The sequence below is a fragment of the Galendromus occidentalis genome, unplaced genomic scaffold (assembly GCF_000255335.2).
Source record: "Galendromus occidentalis unplaced genomic scaffold, Mocc_1.1 scf7180000077214, whole genome shotgun sequence".
NCBI lineage: Eukaryota > Metazoa > Arthropoda > Arachnida > Mesostigmata > Phytoseiidae > Galendromus > Galendromus occidentalis.
In genome coordinates this window covers 27,448-44,775 of record NW_003805202.1, presented here as the reverse complement: position 1 = coordinate 44,775, position 17,328 = coordinate 27,448, and the positions used below count along the sequence as shown (strand labels likewise).

The window sequence follows — 17,328 nt, the reverse complement described above, 5'->3', positions numbered from 1 at the left end:
CAATAGTTGTCAGGTGTTACCAGATCCGTGGCATGTTCTCCGCTCCCGTCCAGCAGCTCACGCCACCGCTGGCACGCTACCGCAGCTCATCTGCAATTATTCCCCGACCTGCTGAGTACAATAGCCTGGTTCTGCTCAGCATTCCTTTCAATCCTGCCTGAACCGCTTCCTTGTTGACCTTTTATTTTCGTGTGCCTTACCTCATGCAGAAGCAAGAGTCCAGCGGCTGGAGGCGGTGATCGAAATTCGTTCGGATGGATTCTCCCTTCCCAGCATGATGCAATTGGACGCGCTTCGGAGCTCGCTGCTGAGCCTCTCTGTAGTACGTACACGTCAAGCACGGGGCTTCTTCTTGTACTGATCACGTCTTGCGGGAAGGGTGCGTGTCTTTTCGTTACTACTCATTGTGGGGAACCGGAGCTCGGGAAAGGAGGAGCGTTGCCTCAGGTCCAGGTCACCGCTGAGTCGCGGCGTCATCCGTGAATGTCTCAAGGCCTTTCGCGTCAGGAATCTGCCGCCGACATGTGATGGCTCCTAGCTCGCTTTGGTTCGCGGGAATCTTGCCCTCCGATTCGAAATAGAGTCACCCAGTCAGAGGCTACTGGTCTGAGGATGTTTGGCGCTTGCGGATCCCATGAGCGAAGGGAGAAGATATTTTGAAAGCCACTTATGATGTTCTGGAAATTTGACTGAATGTTTCCCGAGCCGGGTGTCGCATCGACCTCATTCGCGAAAAGAAGATCCGACTTTTTCACCTACAGCGATGTGCCTCCGCAATTAGCGGGCGACTCTCCGGTATATCGACCCGCTCGATTCGAGTGATGCCCCGCGATTTCGGAGACAATTATTTGAGGATGTCTCCGAATCGCTTCCCTTCGACGCAGAAGTTTGCCAGAAGATGGTTTGCTTTTTCCACCGCGTTCCCTCTAATTGCTCTCGACTGAACAAACGACCAAGTGCGAGCATCTGAATGGAATTACGATGGGCATATTATGCGAGGAGGCGTGCTTGGACGTACACGCCCGACGTCGGTTGGGCTCCGGCAAGCGGAAGCTTCGGAGAGCAGCCACTGAGGAGGTCGCTCTTGTTTGGAGCTTCACACCCAGTTTCCGTGTTTTCTTAATGGAATAATTTCATAGAACGCTTTTTTGGTTCCCCCCTTATCTACGGTATCGCCGTGCATCGAAGGCGGACGTGGGGCTGCGCGAGATTTTCAGAACGTTTGATCTGAAGTTCAAACTCTTCCGTTCATTTCTGCAACGGAAGTCACCTCATCGGAGAAACACATGAGGAAGGAATGTCTGAGGGATGCAATTGTTGACGGATGAAGCGGTCCGAACGATGCATTGGCCGATCCTACTACCGACTTTCCGTATACGCGTATTCTATAACATCGAAAGGATGCGACTCGCACCCGCTCACACTTCCGATTGACTTCGGCTCATCACAGATGCTTTCACCTCGTATTTTCGCCTCGTCCCGTATAATAAGCTCTCTTGGGACCCGTTGGATGCGGAGAGTGCACTAAACATGAGACGTCGAGCATTTTACAAACTCCTACTCGCTAAAATGTGGCCACCGTGCTTTCTGGCTTCCGGTGAGCTCACTGGTAGCTTTCTCAAAGCTGATCCCAACGCTAGCTCTCAACGTTCCTGACGGTGAACGTATTCGCAATGCCGTGATCGGGGGAGGGCTCACGGCAGCAATTTATCATCGGCTCGCCGAGCGATTTGCGGAGGAGCGGAAATTCAGTATTCACCTTTCCGGTCGGACGCGTGCACGAATTCACGAATGAATGACACGTGGTGTGACTTCATTCAATCAATCGCTTTTCCAGTTCAGACAAGCCAACGCTGATTCTCGTCGAGTCGGCAGCAAGCGGCGCATCCCCGGAACTCTGCTTTCGATTATCCGAAATGACGCGTCGAGGGATTGAGCGGATGATGTGCTCCGAGCCTCGACGACGACTAAGCGGTGTTCTGCTCGGACCCCGAAGCCGTCGTCGCCGATCTCGGTGATCCCCCATGTCAGGAAATCGATTGAAGTCAATAGAGAGGATCTCTTCTATCGGTACAATGTTAGCTGACATCTCACTTCGCCATGAGGCGAGATTCGATCATCCTCCGATGTTGACAGATCGTTGGAGCGTCTCTAGTATCGAGGGAGTCTTTCCCGTGAAGTCTCCACGACGACAGATAATGGAGCCCTGTTCGTGATGTCGATCAAGGGTTGAGTTTTCAGACGAGCGTTCCGTCGGTGCAGATGTGCTGGAACAGACCGAATGGTGGGATGAGGGTGGAAAAAGTTCCTTAATTTCCTCGAGGCAGTTTCCATAAGCGTCCCCGCTCTAAGAACTCAACAGATTGTCGGTTATCCGCTCCGTTTGTCAACAAATGTCTCTCGCAGAAGGGCTTTAGGCGAGTTGTGACTTAAAATACTTCTCGTTCGGCGGGTGGTAGTTGGCGCCAGCTGGCCGAGCAGGTGCCTCGACTACGCTCAGTTAGCTCTGGCAGCCTCTGGTGTAGGAGGTACTTAAGTTAGTGTGTGGTGATGTCTGTCTGTCCGTCGTGCAAACTTGGTCGGTAGACTCGCTATCGCAGAGCTGGGATTAGGGGAGCTGACTCCGGAGCGTTTTTTTTCCGAGCTCGAGAGTCCTATTTTCATACACGCTTATTCGGGTCGAATCGAGCCCCCATACTTTCCGAGTCGCAGAACTCCGTCCCGGACAAAAGTGCCCGCTTGTGAAAAAGTAACATCAGGAGCATCGGGTTTGTTCACGCTATGAGTTCCGCTCCGGCGGAAAGCTGTAAAATATATTCGGATAAAAGAATGTGAGGGGAGATATGGTCTCGTCGGTTCCGCGGGGGCCCAGGGACGCTCCTGATGCATGATCTGACTCCTTCGAATTTTCTGCTCCGCGGATGAGTACTGGTCGCTCAGAGCGGTATCTATTCTTTTCTAGCTCGCGCTCATGGATCGAACGGAGGCTCTTCGTTCTCTTCGGGTGATAGGAGGAGTTCCTCCGGACTCCATACATGACAACTGCGCAGACAATCAGAGTCTGGTCGGTTTCCGCAGAACAGCAGTTCACCGGATTCCATAGAGCTCCTGATGTCGTCTCGGTCAAGCTTCTGCTGAGGCGGCGGTCGGTGTTCGGCATCGATGCATGATCATGGGCGAATCGTTGGAAGTCTGTTCCCTTAATAATCTTCCGGACTTAGGAGACTAAGGAGTGGGTCAGTCACCTATGACGACGATACTCGGGGAACTACCCTGGACCTTCGGGGTGCATCCAGAGGCCGGCGCTATGCGAAAACCTCAGCATTGCCTCACTCCTACGAACCTGTGTTCAGCGATACCTCTGCGGGATAAGCCCGTCACAGGTCCCTTCCTAGCACCTCGTTCTTTTTTCAGCGATTCTCGCGGGAATCCTCGCGAGCATGTCGGCGGGAAAATATACTCGGGAAAGTCCCCGGGGAACCCCGAGTTTAGTCAGGAGCCGATGCTTTGAGAGAGCCTCAGCGTCGCCCGACTCTCTCAGCTCCAGAGCGACTACTTCGGTACAGGTCCTTCCTTCCATAATGCCTACTTCATTTTGCCGCGATAAGCTTCAATAGACTCCTCACGGGACGGAGGGATGGATATTATTCAAGTTCATATTCAACTTCGAGCTTTTTCATTTGACCCCATTCTCTTACAATTATTTCGAGACGACAATGAGCTCCTTTTTGTCAAGTTGCTGCGCACCTCGGGGATTTAGTGCCGCGCCGGCTGAACGATCGGGTCTCTCACCTAGAGACCAACGGATAGCGTGAATCAACAAAGGCTCCAAGGAAGTAGCGAGACCGATGCTTAATCAGAATTTTCCCTCGAGCTTGGACGTGTCGACGCTGACAGTGTTTCACCTCTCCCCTTCGAGCCTCGACAAACAGAAAAAGCTACCGCTCTTGAAGTCCGAGGGGGAAACGCGAATTGGGAAATCTCGAGGGCATACTAATCGATACAGGTCATTCCGAATCTCATGGAAAGAGTAACACGCGATTTCTCAGTCAAGAGATTGGAGAATCTTCGCGAGCACGTCGGCGCTGTCGCCCTCGCTCCTCCTGCCTTCACGAATCCGCGGATTCTCTACGGGAGCAGTCATCGCGAGAGGAAGCACGAAGAGGAGGCAGACCACGAACAAGGAAATGGATCGGAAGCACGTCTTGTTTCAATTCCTCCTTTCAAAAGAGGTTCTCGAGCTTCGATGAGCTCCTCCGTCCCCTTACGTATATCAGCTCTCATTTTCCACCCGAACCCTTTTCCTTGAATGAATTCTCAAAATCCTAGGTGATCCTCCGGTGACGGGTCTTCGGAAGAGGCAGGACGGCTGCCAACAGCAAGCTTAATAAAGCCTCCGAAATTGCCAAAACGGCTCAAAACTTCAGGAGAAGAAGAACGAGGTGTGTATGTGTAAGGCATTCCAGACATTCCTACGCCACCCGAATATTGCTCCTTGCAGCGAGGAGTCAGCCTGCTCGCCTGTCTGCTCGCTCGGCCGGCCGAGCACCGGCGTCGGCCCGAGCCCCATACTTCGCTGTGAATACGCTGTCGGCATATTTGCTGGGCTCCCGTTCTCTATGAGTGTCTATCACTCTCCATGTCGCTCCGAAGACGCTCTAGGAATGTTTAGGCGAAATGAATTCCAACCAACATTCGCGGGTAAGAATCAAGCCACCGCCGTCGCCACCACCTACACCACGCACTTTGGCTGCGGCTTTCCGCCTTCCCCTTTGCAGAGCGTGTAAGCGATGCCACTCGCGAATGAGAGACGGCGCGGCGAAGGGAGAAATGACGACGACTTCACGTTCCGGGTTGCTCCACAGCTCGTTCGGCTCCACCTCCGGACGGCAAATATTTGAACTTTTCTCCACTTCCGAAAGCGACTCCAGAGCTGTCGATGATGTTGGCAAAAAAGAGAGTCAGCGATCCCAGCGATAGTGAGCCGTCAGACTATTAGTGGCATTTGATGGAGACGAGTTGCACTGAAAAATTTGTTCAACACCGATATGTTATTGGAATGGTATTGGCTCTGATTGATGGACGGGAAAACTACGTTGCCAGCCGACGCTATTGATTTCACGCTTTGACACGATCGCTGATGATTTATAGACTGGTGTAGGGGGGAGCGCGACCGACCAGAAAAACTAAAGTTTTTCCATCATGGAACGACCCTTCCTCCCGCTGATCCCTGCCAAAAGATCTCGCTCCTCGCAGATTCCGCCTCGATTTGACTGTAGTCCAATCAACTTAGCTACTCCATGCTTACTCTCAAGGAGATTCCTGATTAACGACGAAGAATGCGGCAAAAGGACAAGTAGGGTGTCTCTAATCGAGTGACCACCGTTTCTGCCGTTATCCACTCTTGGGGATTCCGTGAACGAGTTTAAAGGCACGACCTCCGTTGACCACAACTAAAATTGGCAATTCGCGTACCTTCCGGTACAGCGGATGCGGCGGGACGAGCGAGGGGAAATATTCTTGACGTCGCTCTGAGAAGATCAAGCGGTTGACGAAGAGGAGGAGCTTTTTATTAAAATGCTAATTCGTATCTCTTTCGTTTCTCCCTTCGCTCTCACAGCTACTACCGACACAAGGAGCAGCATTCAGTCAGGCAGGCAGGCAGGCAGCCCCCGAGGACTAGAGCAATTGAGTCGGTCGGCCCACTGTCACCACCACTTCTTTTTATGGTAATTCGATTTTTCGAACCCTTTTTTTCGCTTCTGATCCGTTGAGCCTGCTCCGGATACTTGGGAATCTCTGTCTGTCTGGGCATGCCTCCGTTTGGAGAGCTCGGAATGACTCGGGCAACCAGTGAAAGCAAATCATCGACAGTATTGTATAAATAGCGGGGGGAGAAAAGTTCCGCGGGAGGCGTGAGTGGTGGAATGAGGGCGCGATTTAATGGCTCACTCAGCAGTCAATTCTCCGAGTCGCTGAACATGACGAGACTCTAGCACCTCCACCGACTCGTCGCGGCCGCAGCTCCTTCTCGGTAGACGCGCGCCGAGCAGACAACGAATAGGTGATTCGCGAGCGTTGAACGTCGTTATGGGTGGAGACGGCAGTAGTTCTTCCTGCACTGCACCTTCTTTCCCCAGCATCGCTCTCCTCGAGACATGCCGCAGATCTGCGGAGAATCATGGCTGCTAACCTATCCGACAAATCAAATCATTACTCGCTGTTTGTCTCGAGGACCAAGAGCAAATCATGTAACCGAGCAGCACACGACGCCCCGCTAAAGACCATCGAAGACAATGAAACCATCAGGCATGTCTGATCGCACAGTCGGAGCTGGTCCCGATGGTAGTGATCGAAGATGTCGCTCATTTCCCCATGATGTCGGTCTCTTGTTCTGGATTCGCCCGCATAAAAATATACTTCACCCTCTATCGCTACCGCTGTGTGGGATTCAGTCTGAGACTTCGCCGTTCCTTTCAGAAATCACGCTCCAACTGAGATTGCAGACGTCTCCGTTGATTGCTGCCTCTCGCAGCTCGAGCTACGCTGTGGGGAGATCCGAAGTTTCCGAAAGCTCCCAAATGCATGGAATTCCAGGATCATGAATTTTTCCTTCTCAGATCTTGCGAGAGTTCCTGAGAAACTGGGCTGAGGTAGCTCGTCCCATTTACGGATTCTCCGGGATGACATCAACGAAGAATAGGATTCGCTCGGATAGAGCGCGACGAGAAAACAATAATGATGTAGTACGCCAGTGTCGTGGGCTGTCCGGCTCAATATGCGATTTTCGTCGCCTCCATCTTATGTGAGCAGCTTCCGATAATCTTTGCTCAGATCCGATGGCGAGAGCTAATTTATCTCCTGGTCGAAAGCTCGGAGAGCTCGTGAGGGTTCTACTCCGGGAAAGTTCCTGTGCTGGAACCGGATCATGAGGATCGGCCATAGGGGACATTGTCGCATCCAACCGTGGCTCGCGTATAAAGACGATTCAGGGTTTCAGCAAGTTGCCGACCATCGAGTCATGCTCTCGGACCACTCGTCCCCAGGCACGGCCTTGAATGCTCATCGGAAGTGCCTCTTGCGTGCGACGACTGGTATGAGCGCTCTCAGGAAATATTCGAGTGGGCTATGTGGTGCAGAGCCCTCCCGAGGGTTCCGCTTCCGAATACGCAATTTCTGAGCTCGCGGCGTTGAAGGCAAAAAGGAGGATCGATTTTTCACTTCACTTCCTGACGAGGATCACGCTCGAGATCCTAATCATCTCACAGCGAGACGAAAAGAAGGTACAGAAATTCCCACTTTCTCCATGGAAGGCGGCGCGGATGATGGCGCTGATTTTTCGGAGAAATGAGTTCGCGAAGCTCCTCCATGAGAATCTAGTTGGACAAGATGATGTCGTGCGCGATTTTCTCGGAACAACGAGATATTCGGACCGCAGTTTTGATCAGCTGCGAAACTCCCCGTTTTTCAGACTGCGAAACCTCGATATTCTCACAGAATCTACACGGACGGTCACAAATTCGATAATAAGTAAAACACGTAAAAACAGTCCCAAATAAAAATTCATTCCAAGTCCGGCGTGGGGCCGTATTCCCGACATCTTATTTGCATAAAACATACGTTCTCCAGACCACGGATCTCCAGCAGTCTCGCGCCTCAACGTTGGGAGCGTCGCGAAACTTTTACGACCTTCTCAGAATATTTCAAGCCCTGATGTCAGTCCGCACCGACAACGTTCGAGATACGAAATCGGCGAAACTCTGAGCTGGAAGTAGTGAGCAGGTCCAACACTCGATCTCGAAATACCTGGTCGCAGGACCTAGATTCGAATTTTCCTACACGAGGAGCCAAGAATCCGCTCCCAAAGGCGCAAGAAATCCGGAGGGTCAGATTTTGAACTTCCTGAGAGAATTATTGTACCCCTCTCTGAGAGGGGGGGGGACAGAATATCGCCGGTGGGAATGAGGGATACGGCTGGAGAAATACGCGATCGAGCACAAAGGCGTCAATCGCTCGATTGAAAGGCGAGAGGACTTTCAAAATCATGTGAAGTGCCCCGAATAAGCCGAGGTGGGCGAGAGCAGAGTGCGAACCCCCGAATCGCGCCTCAGAAAGCTATTGAGCGCGAGCTGAAAGAAAGTTCGAGAAGGACCGAGGGAATATTCCCTCACGAGCGGCCACCTGTGGAATAAGTCGAGAAGACAAAAGAAACCGAGCGTCATCTTTTGACAGCGGAAGTACGAAATGGAATAATAATTAAAAAGTCCGTCATGACCAAGACGGACCACTCGCGCCCGAAGACGGAGTCCTCCGCGTTCTCGAGCCGTGGCTGACTGGGTTGGGCTGAAATTTCGAGGAGGATGATGGAACGCCCGACGATGATGTGCTGAGAGACTACAAAGACTGCCTCTCGAACAATGTGAATGGATCGCCGCTGCCGTTCCTCGTTTGGCTCGTGCATCAGCTTCCCACCACCTTTCGATCAGGTGAGAGACTAAGTCGAGGAGCCTTTTCCTCTTCTCGCGAACAATGTTGTAGTCCCATTCCTTTCTGCCTACTCGCTGGCGAGCGGTCAGGCGGTCGTTTGGCAAATATTAATGTAAGTCAGCGAGATCGGTTCATCAAGCGAATATTCGGACAGGGATTGAATGTAAGGACGCGGCTTGCGCCAGGCTTCGAAGCCTTGCTCGACCCACCGTGACGCTTAGCACTCCTGCCGCGCCTTCCCACCGACGTCCGATCTCTGGAGAACGTCTCTTCCTCCCACGTACTCTCTCATTACCGCCTCAGCCCATGCTCCGCTCTTTATTATTTGTTTATTCATTCGCGTTAGTCTCATTCATTCGTCTACTCTCACTCGCGATTTACCCAAGATCAACCGCTCCACTAATGATGCACCCGGCGAATTCCCCCCTCCGAGGAGCCTTAACCCCTACAAGTATCGATTGCAGCATTCATTGGACATAAACAGCTTTCTCTCGCGGATAATATTTGTGGAACTCGAGACGATGCCATCGAAGGATGGTAGGCTCGAAAGACCGTTTCGGAGCATGCTGGGTTATGCGTGAACCTTCAAGGTCACTAACACGGCCGGCCTCAAAGAGAAAAATGAGGAAATCGAGCATGGCTGTCATGGTTCTCGCTCTTCTGTCTTTCTTATCCGGGCGGAGCTCGCCACTGACTTCGGCAACGAGAAATACGTTTTTTCTTTCCGTCCCCGACCTTCCTAGGGTTCGGCAGCCGGAGAGATGAATCAACTATGGACGAACGCAGTCTCCGCAGCCGAGAGCCTCCGCCGCAGTGCGCAGACAAGTTCTCGATGCGCTACCTTCGTTTGTTCAGAGGGTAGCGGATGCGTGCGTCTGATTGATGCTTTTGACCGTTCGTCTTCCGAAATCAGAGGGGAGACGATTGCGTGCTTTTTGGGATCACTCTTCAGGAAACTACAGAATACTCCGGTCTCGGACTTGGTAGAGACTCGCAAGCCATTAAAGAGGGGAAATGGAAAACTAGAGAATTCAGAGGTTAGAACCTGCCCTAGTCAGCCAAATGGGGGAATCCCCGGTGGAAATACCAGCATGATCGTGCTTCCAACCCAAGTCTGCTGCAAAGTTCCCGACGGCGATTGCAGATCCCGACCCGGTCGCTGTCCGCCTCAGGAAGTTGCTTTCAAAGGCTTCCTCCGTCTGGGAAATTTCGAAGTATCTGATGCTCGACTCGACGGTCGTCCTCGGGCAGACGCCCAGTTGGTTGATTTGGTGTCGCAAACCGAAGAACGCGGCCTTAGCACGTGGACCACACCCAAGAGCTCGTGGCGACGGATCGCGAGCTGAAAATGTTTCAGGTGACACGTTCAGCATCAGAGTCTATCCTGGAGGAGGAACAGAATCCGGGCTGGTCCGGGGAGGCCTGAGCCAGGCGGGAGATGAGAGCGTTCAGACCTGACCCGAGGAAGGAACTCAGATAATCCAGCGGCTTTTTCGTCTCCCTGGAGAAGTTTTTCCATCTGTGCACTGCCTGTACGCCTAGCTGACTCGACGTCCCTCTCATGATTGATGATGGAGCATTACCGAGCACAGTGCGAGCAAAAGTTACAGATTCCGGGATCTTCTTTGGTTAAGCTTCGATTTTCGGACCAGAAGCAGGGAGAAGAGTTCGGTGGGGAACGGCAGGAATTCCAATCCGAATGAGACAACTGCGACGGGGTCAGGGAATGATCTGTTCACCATACCGATAGAACCATATGACGACGACGACGACGATGATGATGATTGCCCTTTCCTCCCTGGGAGGGGCTTCCCGCCTATCGCTCCCGAGATATGAACCGGCGGGGGGAGGTTAATAGGCGGTGAGCGAACTGCCGAGCTGAGGCCATCATTTGTCACCAAAAATGGGGAACATTTTCGGTCGGGTCTTATTGCTGCTGCTGCCGCTGCTCCTCCAGGATCGCTTTCGCCTTCGTAAGAATCCCGACCGCGCCACACAGCCGTCCGCGAGTCACCGGGGCTATCGAGATAAAGAGGAACAGAACGAGCGTGGTTCGAGAATCATTGTCGAAACTCGACATATATGGACCGGCAGACGACACATTACTGGGTCGGTCCGGCCCCCAATACCCTGAATGCGCGTGAAGGACGAGGCTGGCACCTCCTTCTTGGCAGGAACGCAAGACGATCCTTCTTTACGCGTGATCCGAGCACTTCCGAATCCAGAGAGCAGACGGACAGTGAGCGCTCGAGATGGGAGCTTGAGCTGGATGAGATCGCTGGCTCCCCGCTGAACTGCAAGAGAGAACCCACCTCGTACACCGAAGCGGCCCATCTGTCTCGATCGCCTCCGCGGTCTCCCGATTCACCGAAATGATGCCTCGGTGAATGAAGGAAAGTATGGAGTTAAAACGCAGCGGCAGGCTGATTATTCCTGTGTGCGGCTCGGATCGTCACAAGGAACAGGTGTCAGTACTCCGATGCCATATTTCGAGGGTTCTGCTCGAATCCTAAGACGAGTGCCGAAATTCTCGAGCTCATGCCCATGTCATCAGTGCCGAAAAACTCCGGAGCGAGAGCTCCTCGAGTTAAAAAGCTTCTGTCAAGGGAGGGAAGCTGGATGATGGTGATCGTCGGGGGTGGCGCAGAGCCCGCTTGCGGGTGACAGCGAGAGACTCCACAATCAATTTCCTCGCCTGTGAGTACATGTCCGGACTCCGTCAGTTGGTCTTGATATTAACAGTCTCTCCCAGCCGGGGAAGACGACACGCTCACACAACACGCTTATAATAAGTAGTGTACGAACAACGGATTACGGGCAGTGGGCTGTCGGCGGGCATAAGAGCGCACATTCAATAAGCGACACACTCGCAGTCGATCATCATGCAGACGGATAGTCGATCGATTCCAGCTCGAAGCATCCGACGAACTAATGAGAAGCATTTATGGCAACGGGGCCCCACTACAAGAAGCCAGATATTACGCCGCAGGAAGACCGAAGATATGAGCAAAATAACATTGAGCGCGTCTCGCCGCAGACAGCGATGCTGGCTGCTGTTTCGACCCCGAGGTCAAAAGGACGTTCCTATCGTCAGATGCTCGAGTTTCGCTCCGGGAAGCTTCCGGTAGATCTGCGGCTCTTATCCGGAAGGAGGCTCTCTCGGATTGGAGGGTTATATTTCGTATTTTGTCCCCTATCAGAGCCGATCTGCAGAACGAGGCTTTTTTCAGATTCCCAATAGGATTGAGCGCGTGGTGTCGAGACCCTGTGGGGCTGTTATCGCTCCAGATCCGGAGCTGCGATTCAAGGAGGATAATCTCCTCGACTTGGATGCCGCCTCGCTCTGTGTCATAAAGTTGTGAAAGGCTCGGAGAATCAGAATAATGATGATGATTGAGATGATAATAATCAAAAGAAAGCGGCGGCGGATAAGCACCTTTATTACAGCCCGAGGCAAACGGAGAGCTGAGGTTAAGGCAAATAAAAGTCGGCTTAGCTCGCTCGGCTCCGTGTCCAATCGTCTCCTCGTCTCGAACGATCTTCTGTTATGCTCAGGACCGGACTCCCCGAGCCTCGGAGTCGAAGTTCGGACACTGCGCCGTGCTGAAGAACTAAAACGAGGAAATTCGATTCCTTACTCGTACAGAGCGGGTGTCCGCGAAATCGGAACAAGAAATCACAATATTTTCCGCAATGAAAAACGCGATTTCTACGGAGGAGTCTCATGTGAAGGCTTCGGGAATCCCAAAGAGACGCCATTTTTTATTGCCTCAATTTTCTCTCCGATAGACAACCACCTGTTCGGAGCTCGAAATCATGGGGGACACCTCGCGCCGGGCGGCGACAAACGCTTCCTGATTTCTCTGTACATCAGGAACAAGGAAAGAACTGAAGCTGCCGTGTGGTCGGAATCGCCTCTATATCCTTCATCAGGATAAATGTCGACTCGAGGATACCCTTCGAGAGAAAAGAGCATCACCGGTCCATGTCCCTCAATCATCCTCAGAAATCTCCCGGTCGGATCTAGCTCATGACTTTCACCATCATATTTCTCCCACAATCTAATCAGGCCTAATAAGCACCTGTCTGCTTTAGCCGTGAGAGTCTTCGACTGCAAGACCATGAGATCACGCTTTCCTGACAGCCTTAAGAAGGACACCGAGTACGATGTCAGTGTTGAAGGACGAGGAGGAGCTGCTGTTGCAGCCTGTAGAAACCAGGTCCTGCTCTCGGTCAAAGTGCAATTTGCTCTCTATGTCCACAGCGGAGAGCTAGCCAATATAGGCAGTCGTCGCCACCAGCAAATATCTCCTTGAAGAAAAGTGAAGCGAACCTTCGCCGGCAGATACGCAAAGAGAGTCTGGTTCCCGAGCGAGAGACTCCGTCTCGGACTGTCACATACGTTCCCCTTCTCTCCGGACCTCGAAACTGTCGCGCATCGCGCACAGTTTTTTTTCTCGTCAACCTTAGTGCTCTATTGGGTAGGTACTGCAGAGGTGAAGGGAGCAAAACTTTTCTGTGTTCGAATTTCACCATGAGATCCGCATATCCGCTCAGCTCTTCGAGTCAAAGAACGGTCTATCATTCATCGGAGCAGAAGCGAGATCCAGAACGGACTGGAGTGAAGAATCCTCGTGGAGTTCTCTCAACAGCTAATTGTGTGGATGCGATTCCAGGAGTTTTTCGAAAGAGGGACCGACTCACTGATGAAGCCTAAAGACTACGGGGTCGGGTCTGGGAGATCGACCCGTTTCGACCGAGCTCCGCAGATACATGGATCTGTCAAATCGTTGAGTAAGGAGCAGCTGTTCCGAAGGGGGCCGTAGAACAGCTCATTCGGAATTCTCAAGAGATACAGGTCCCAAGATATCCGACTTCCCCGACATATGGCCATCAGACGTTCGCTGATTTCGGTATTACCAAATGCCTGGGACGTATAATCATAACCAGTCGCGGCAGCCTCAGAGATGAATGTGGTAGGAGGAAAAATAATCGGCAGAGACGAATTTCGGCAGGTCGGGAAGAAATTATTCCAAGGCATGTTTAGCGAATTAGGGCAGATGCGATCGAGTCGCCTCCTTTCGGTGAGATTCCGACGGTTGCTGAGTGGAAGAGTCTCACCGTTTCTCAGGTACTAGGGGTCTCGAGGGCTGATTTTCGAGCGCCAGATGTCAGACAGAATCGAGGTAGCTCCGCAACTTGAGGTCTTGACAAGCACGAGTATAATGTGAAAGGTGGTACAATGAAATTACTGCGTGCCAAAAGCTAGCGGAGCCTTCTCTCGGGGAAGGGGATAGACTTGGCTTTCGGGGTGTAGGGCGTCAAAATTGATGACGCTCCTCCCGAATGCCTTATTTTCGCATACCCACCGCTCTCCCCCTCCCTCCCCCTGGATACACTACTGGTCTATGCAAATGATCGGACTACCGGGGTCTGCTATTTCCCGGAACGGGAGACTTCGACTGTGGAAACACATTAAAATTCATGGCGGGCAAAGTTCACGGGAGAGTTCCAATTTAACGCATCCTTGTCTCGCGAGACGCTCAGTGGGAAGTGTTTCCGTCGGTGGGTCGACAGGAGTGCGGCGGTCGAGTTCACAACTCTTAGTGCAGAGCGCTCGAACCCCATGGTCGTGCCGAGCTGTGCCCCGACGCTTCCAGAGTGTCCCACAGAGATAGCCAAATAGTGTGAAACGCTCGCTGTTCCGGTGCACCGATCCACGCGTTCCCGCATGTCTGTCTGATAAGACGGCAATGGATGGCTGCTCAAGCTAGCCCGTTCGCTCGCTCCTTGCCTACTTGACGACCCGGTAGCCTACCTCTCCAACGGTCTTCGAGACTTCCCGGTATGCGGCCGCGGAGACGACACGAGCTCGCGAGAGACAACGAGACGCTTTCTCGATGTTTTCTCGCGACGGTCTATGTATCTCGACAGCTCGCAGAATTGGGGAAAAGTTCGCGGAGAAGCTCGCTCGCGACGCGAAAGTCTCTCAATAGCCTTGATCATACCGGCCGATATACTCGAGCATCGCGTGAGTTTGGCGCTTCTACCGTCGAGGCGCCTTTTGAGGAATCACTCGTCAGGCTTCAATCTCCCCGGGTCCACAGCCCTGAACCGCGTTTGAAGGAGAAAGCGCGAAAGATCGGTTATGGCTCCGAACCAGAAATCCGCCGGAGACAAGATAGAAGCAACGGAGATATGGAGCTGCTCCACCAAAAAAACTGATCGGTAAACCGTCAATGTGATAGTGCAGGTGTGTATCGTATTAAGAGCACACGGCTCAAATTACTCGACTGTCTGCCGGTGACATCAACAGCGTGTACACTATACAGGAGAAAATGATGATCTCCAGCGGCTCCCGACCGAAACTTCTACCGTTCACCTTTCCCGCAGGTGTTTCGCTGAGGGAACAGGGCGCAATATAAGGCAGAGGACTCGATGAATCGACTCGTCAGAAGGCCCTTCAGACTATCGGTCTCGCGCGTAGCTCGAAGAGTCGTAGTCGTGGCGTTGGGAGTCGCTCGATTAATTCAACACTCATCGGTACTTGAGCTCGAGACGAGCTCCAAGACAAACGGGTTCAGTGACGGAAAAAGGCTGGAGCACTCGTGTTCCGATCATTTATTTCAGGGTGTAAATTCCTACGAGCAATTCGCTGATCGGGAGAAGCCTCGCTTGGGGCAAAGTATAGTCGACGGCTGCCGGCAGCCCGGAGCTCCGAACATCAAGTGACAAAAGCAGACGAGGAAGAGAGTTGTGTCGGTGAGCCGAGCACGTGATACGATGTCTGCGTTTGGTTACGTGGGCTTGTTCGCGGAAGATATTCAATGGGAACAGTCGAAAAGTTCTGGGATCGAGTTGTTGTAACTCCTCTCCTCTCAGGAACTGACAGCGGGTTGCGACGGAATGGATGCTGCTGTCCGTGGAAAATCTGAATTAATCCGAGCTCTGTCAAAAGTCGAAGCGGTGAGCCTGACACTCCCCGCCACGTCCAAAGCTCTGGGCTCCGGGGCGCTGCGAAACCCACCTAGGGCTCACCGAGAATCCATCCGTCACTTCGATTCAATGCATCTGCGAGAATCGATCCTCGTAGGAGCTGGAATTAATAATTACAATGACAACACCTAATTATAATGATATAATAATAATAATATTGAGATATAAAAGAGCAATTCGAGAGCAAGTTCTCTAGAACTCGAAACACGAGCTTGGATGCCGAGCATCTCCGAAGTACCGCGATTCGTCGATGGGGAATGTTGCTCTGGGAGCGTTAGAATTGGAACTCGCGAAGCAACCTCATCTCGCTTTTTGACAGCCAAAACACAAACCGGCTGTTGAGCATGAGGAATTCATAGACACCGAATATAAGAACACGGATTCCAGCGAAGCGGCAAGAATTTTTACAGTCGGCGTCTCCGGATCAGAATGTCGCCGTGTTTGAAACATGTATCCAGGAAGAACATTGTCGCTTGATGCTTCTCTCTCATTGAGAGGGGAGCATGTTTTCTTCGCGATGGGAACGAACCCCCATAGATATGCGGGGGCTGTGCCGTTCGAGCTCCCGTGACATTCTCATCGTGATTATTTTTCGCAGCGGCTGCCAACAAAGTGCGTCGGTTTCAATCGCTGGCGTGACTTCCCGATGAACTCAGGCACCGGACGACGCCTCATGCGGTGAGTACCGAGTCCTTGATGACCACTGAAGCTGAAAGGCTCCCTCCCTAAATTCATATTGATCTTGAATCCATTCTGATCAGTTCCAGCTCCATCGAATATCGATCATGATACGTAAAGCTCCTGTCCTGCTTGCCCTCATGTTTCAACTGCAGGTATTGGGACAAAAATCCATAGCGGTCGTCCCCTGCGGTTAGTGAGCATTCCGCCCAAGGAGGGCGACGCCGACAGTCGGTGGGGGGCATGAATTCATCGAATATTGAGGAGGGCTCCCGAGTCCCGAGTATCGCACGGGCGAGTCGTAGCACCGATAGTATTAAATTTTTGTTTGCAGATAGTCCGGGAGAAGGTGTCCTCAAATTAATCAAAGTGGAACCCTGCACGACCAATCCGTGCCAGCTCAAGAAAGGCTCGCGGGTCAAGTTTTCGTTCGTGTTCTCTGCTGACCAGGTAAGAGGGACTCAACTGAAAGCTATCGAAGCGTTGTCTGAGTTTGCGCACGTGCAGCATCGCTCGTCTCCCTCTTGAATGTCATATTAGCGGAGTTTTTCCCGAATCCAAGACTATCCTCACACAACAATGATCGTCAAACCAAACCACATCATCATAGAACTCTCCGAGGCACGGACCGAAAGATATTCAAAAAGTCGCTGCGAGTGAGACAATGAATCGGCTTTCAGGACACGGATACGGCTACGCTGGACAGTCGAGCCTCGATTCTCGGGATCAATATTCCGATTCCGGGAGTGGAGACAAACCTCTGTGAAAAAATCATCAAATGTCCCGTGAGAAAGGTCCGGATCTCTTCTCCTCTCGAAAAATCGAGGCTTCCTCGCCCTCTGAACACAGCGAGGCTCCTCGCTCCTCTCGCTCGTGCGAGCTTATCAGAAAATATTTCCGTTGTTCGATCTGTTTTTTTTTCAGGGGCAGATAGTTACGGGGTCTTTCACGCTGCGCGTGCTCAACTTGCCCTTCAGCAGCTCGATTGTTCGAGTCAGAATCTATGCCGATCGGGGTCTGACGTCCTGCTTCTCATTCCCTGTGGATCTCGTGCGATAATCGTCTGATCCGAGGAGGCAACACCAGCCGGCGACTTCTGAAGTCTCCGTCGGATGGCCAAGGTCCACGGGTAAGAACTCTCGTTCTGTGTAGTTCTCGGAGGTCACA

At 52.3% G+C, this 17,328-nt stretch overlaps 1 protein-coding gene across 1 annotated transcript; it reads left to right on the top strand.

Moving 5' to 3' along the window:
• Positions 1-1,530: 1,530 nt before the first annotated feature.
• LOC108864057 (mite group 2 allergen Gly d 2.02-like) lies at positions 1,531-17,220 on the top strand. Its single transcript, XM_018638951.1, has 5 exons — positions 1,531-1,597; positions 13,943-13,978; positions 16,526-16,611; positions 16,842-16,946; positions 17,086-17,220. The coding sequence occupies exons 1-5, from the start codon at positions 1,531-1,533 to the stop codon at positions 17,218-17,220; spliced, it is 429 nt and encodes a 142-aa protein (XP_018494467.1).
• Positions 17,221-17,328: the final 108 nt, after the last annotated feature.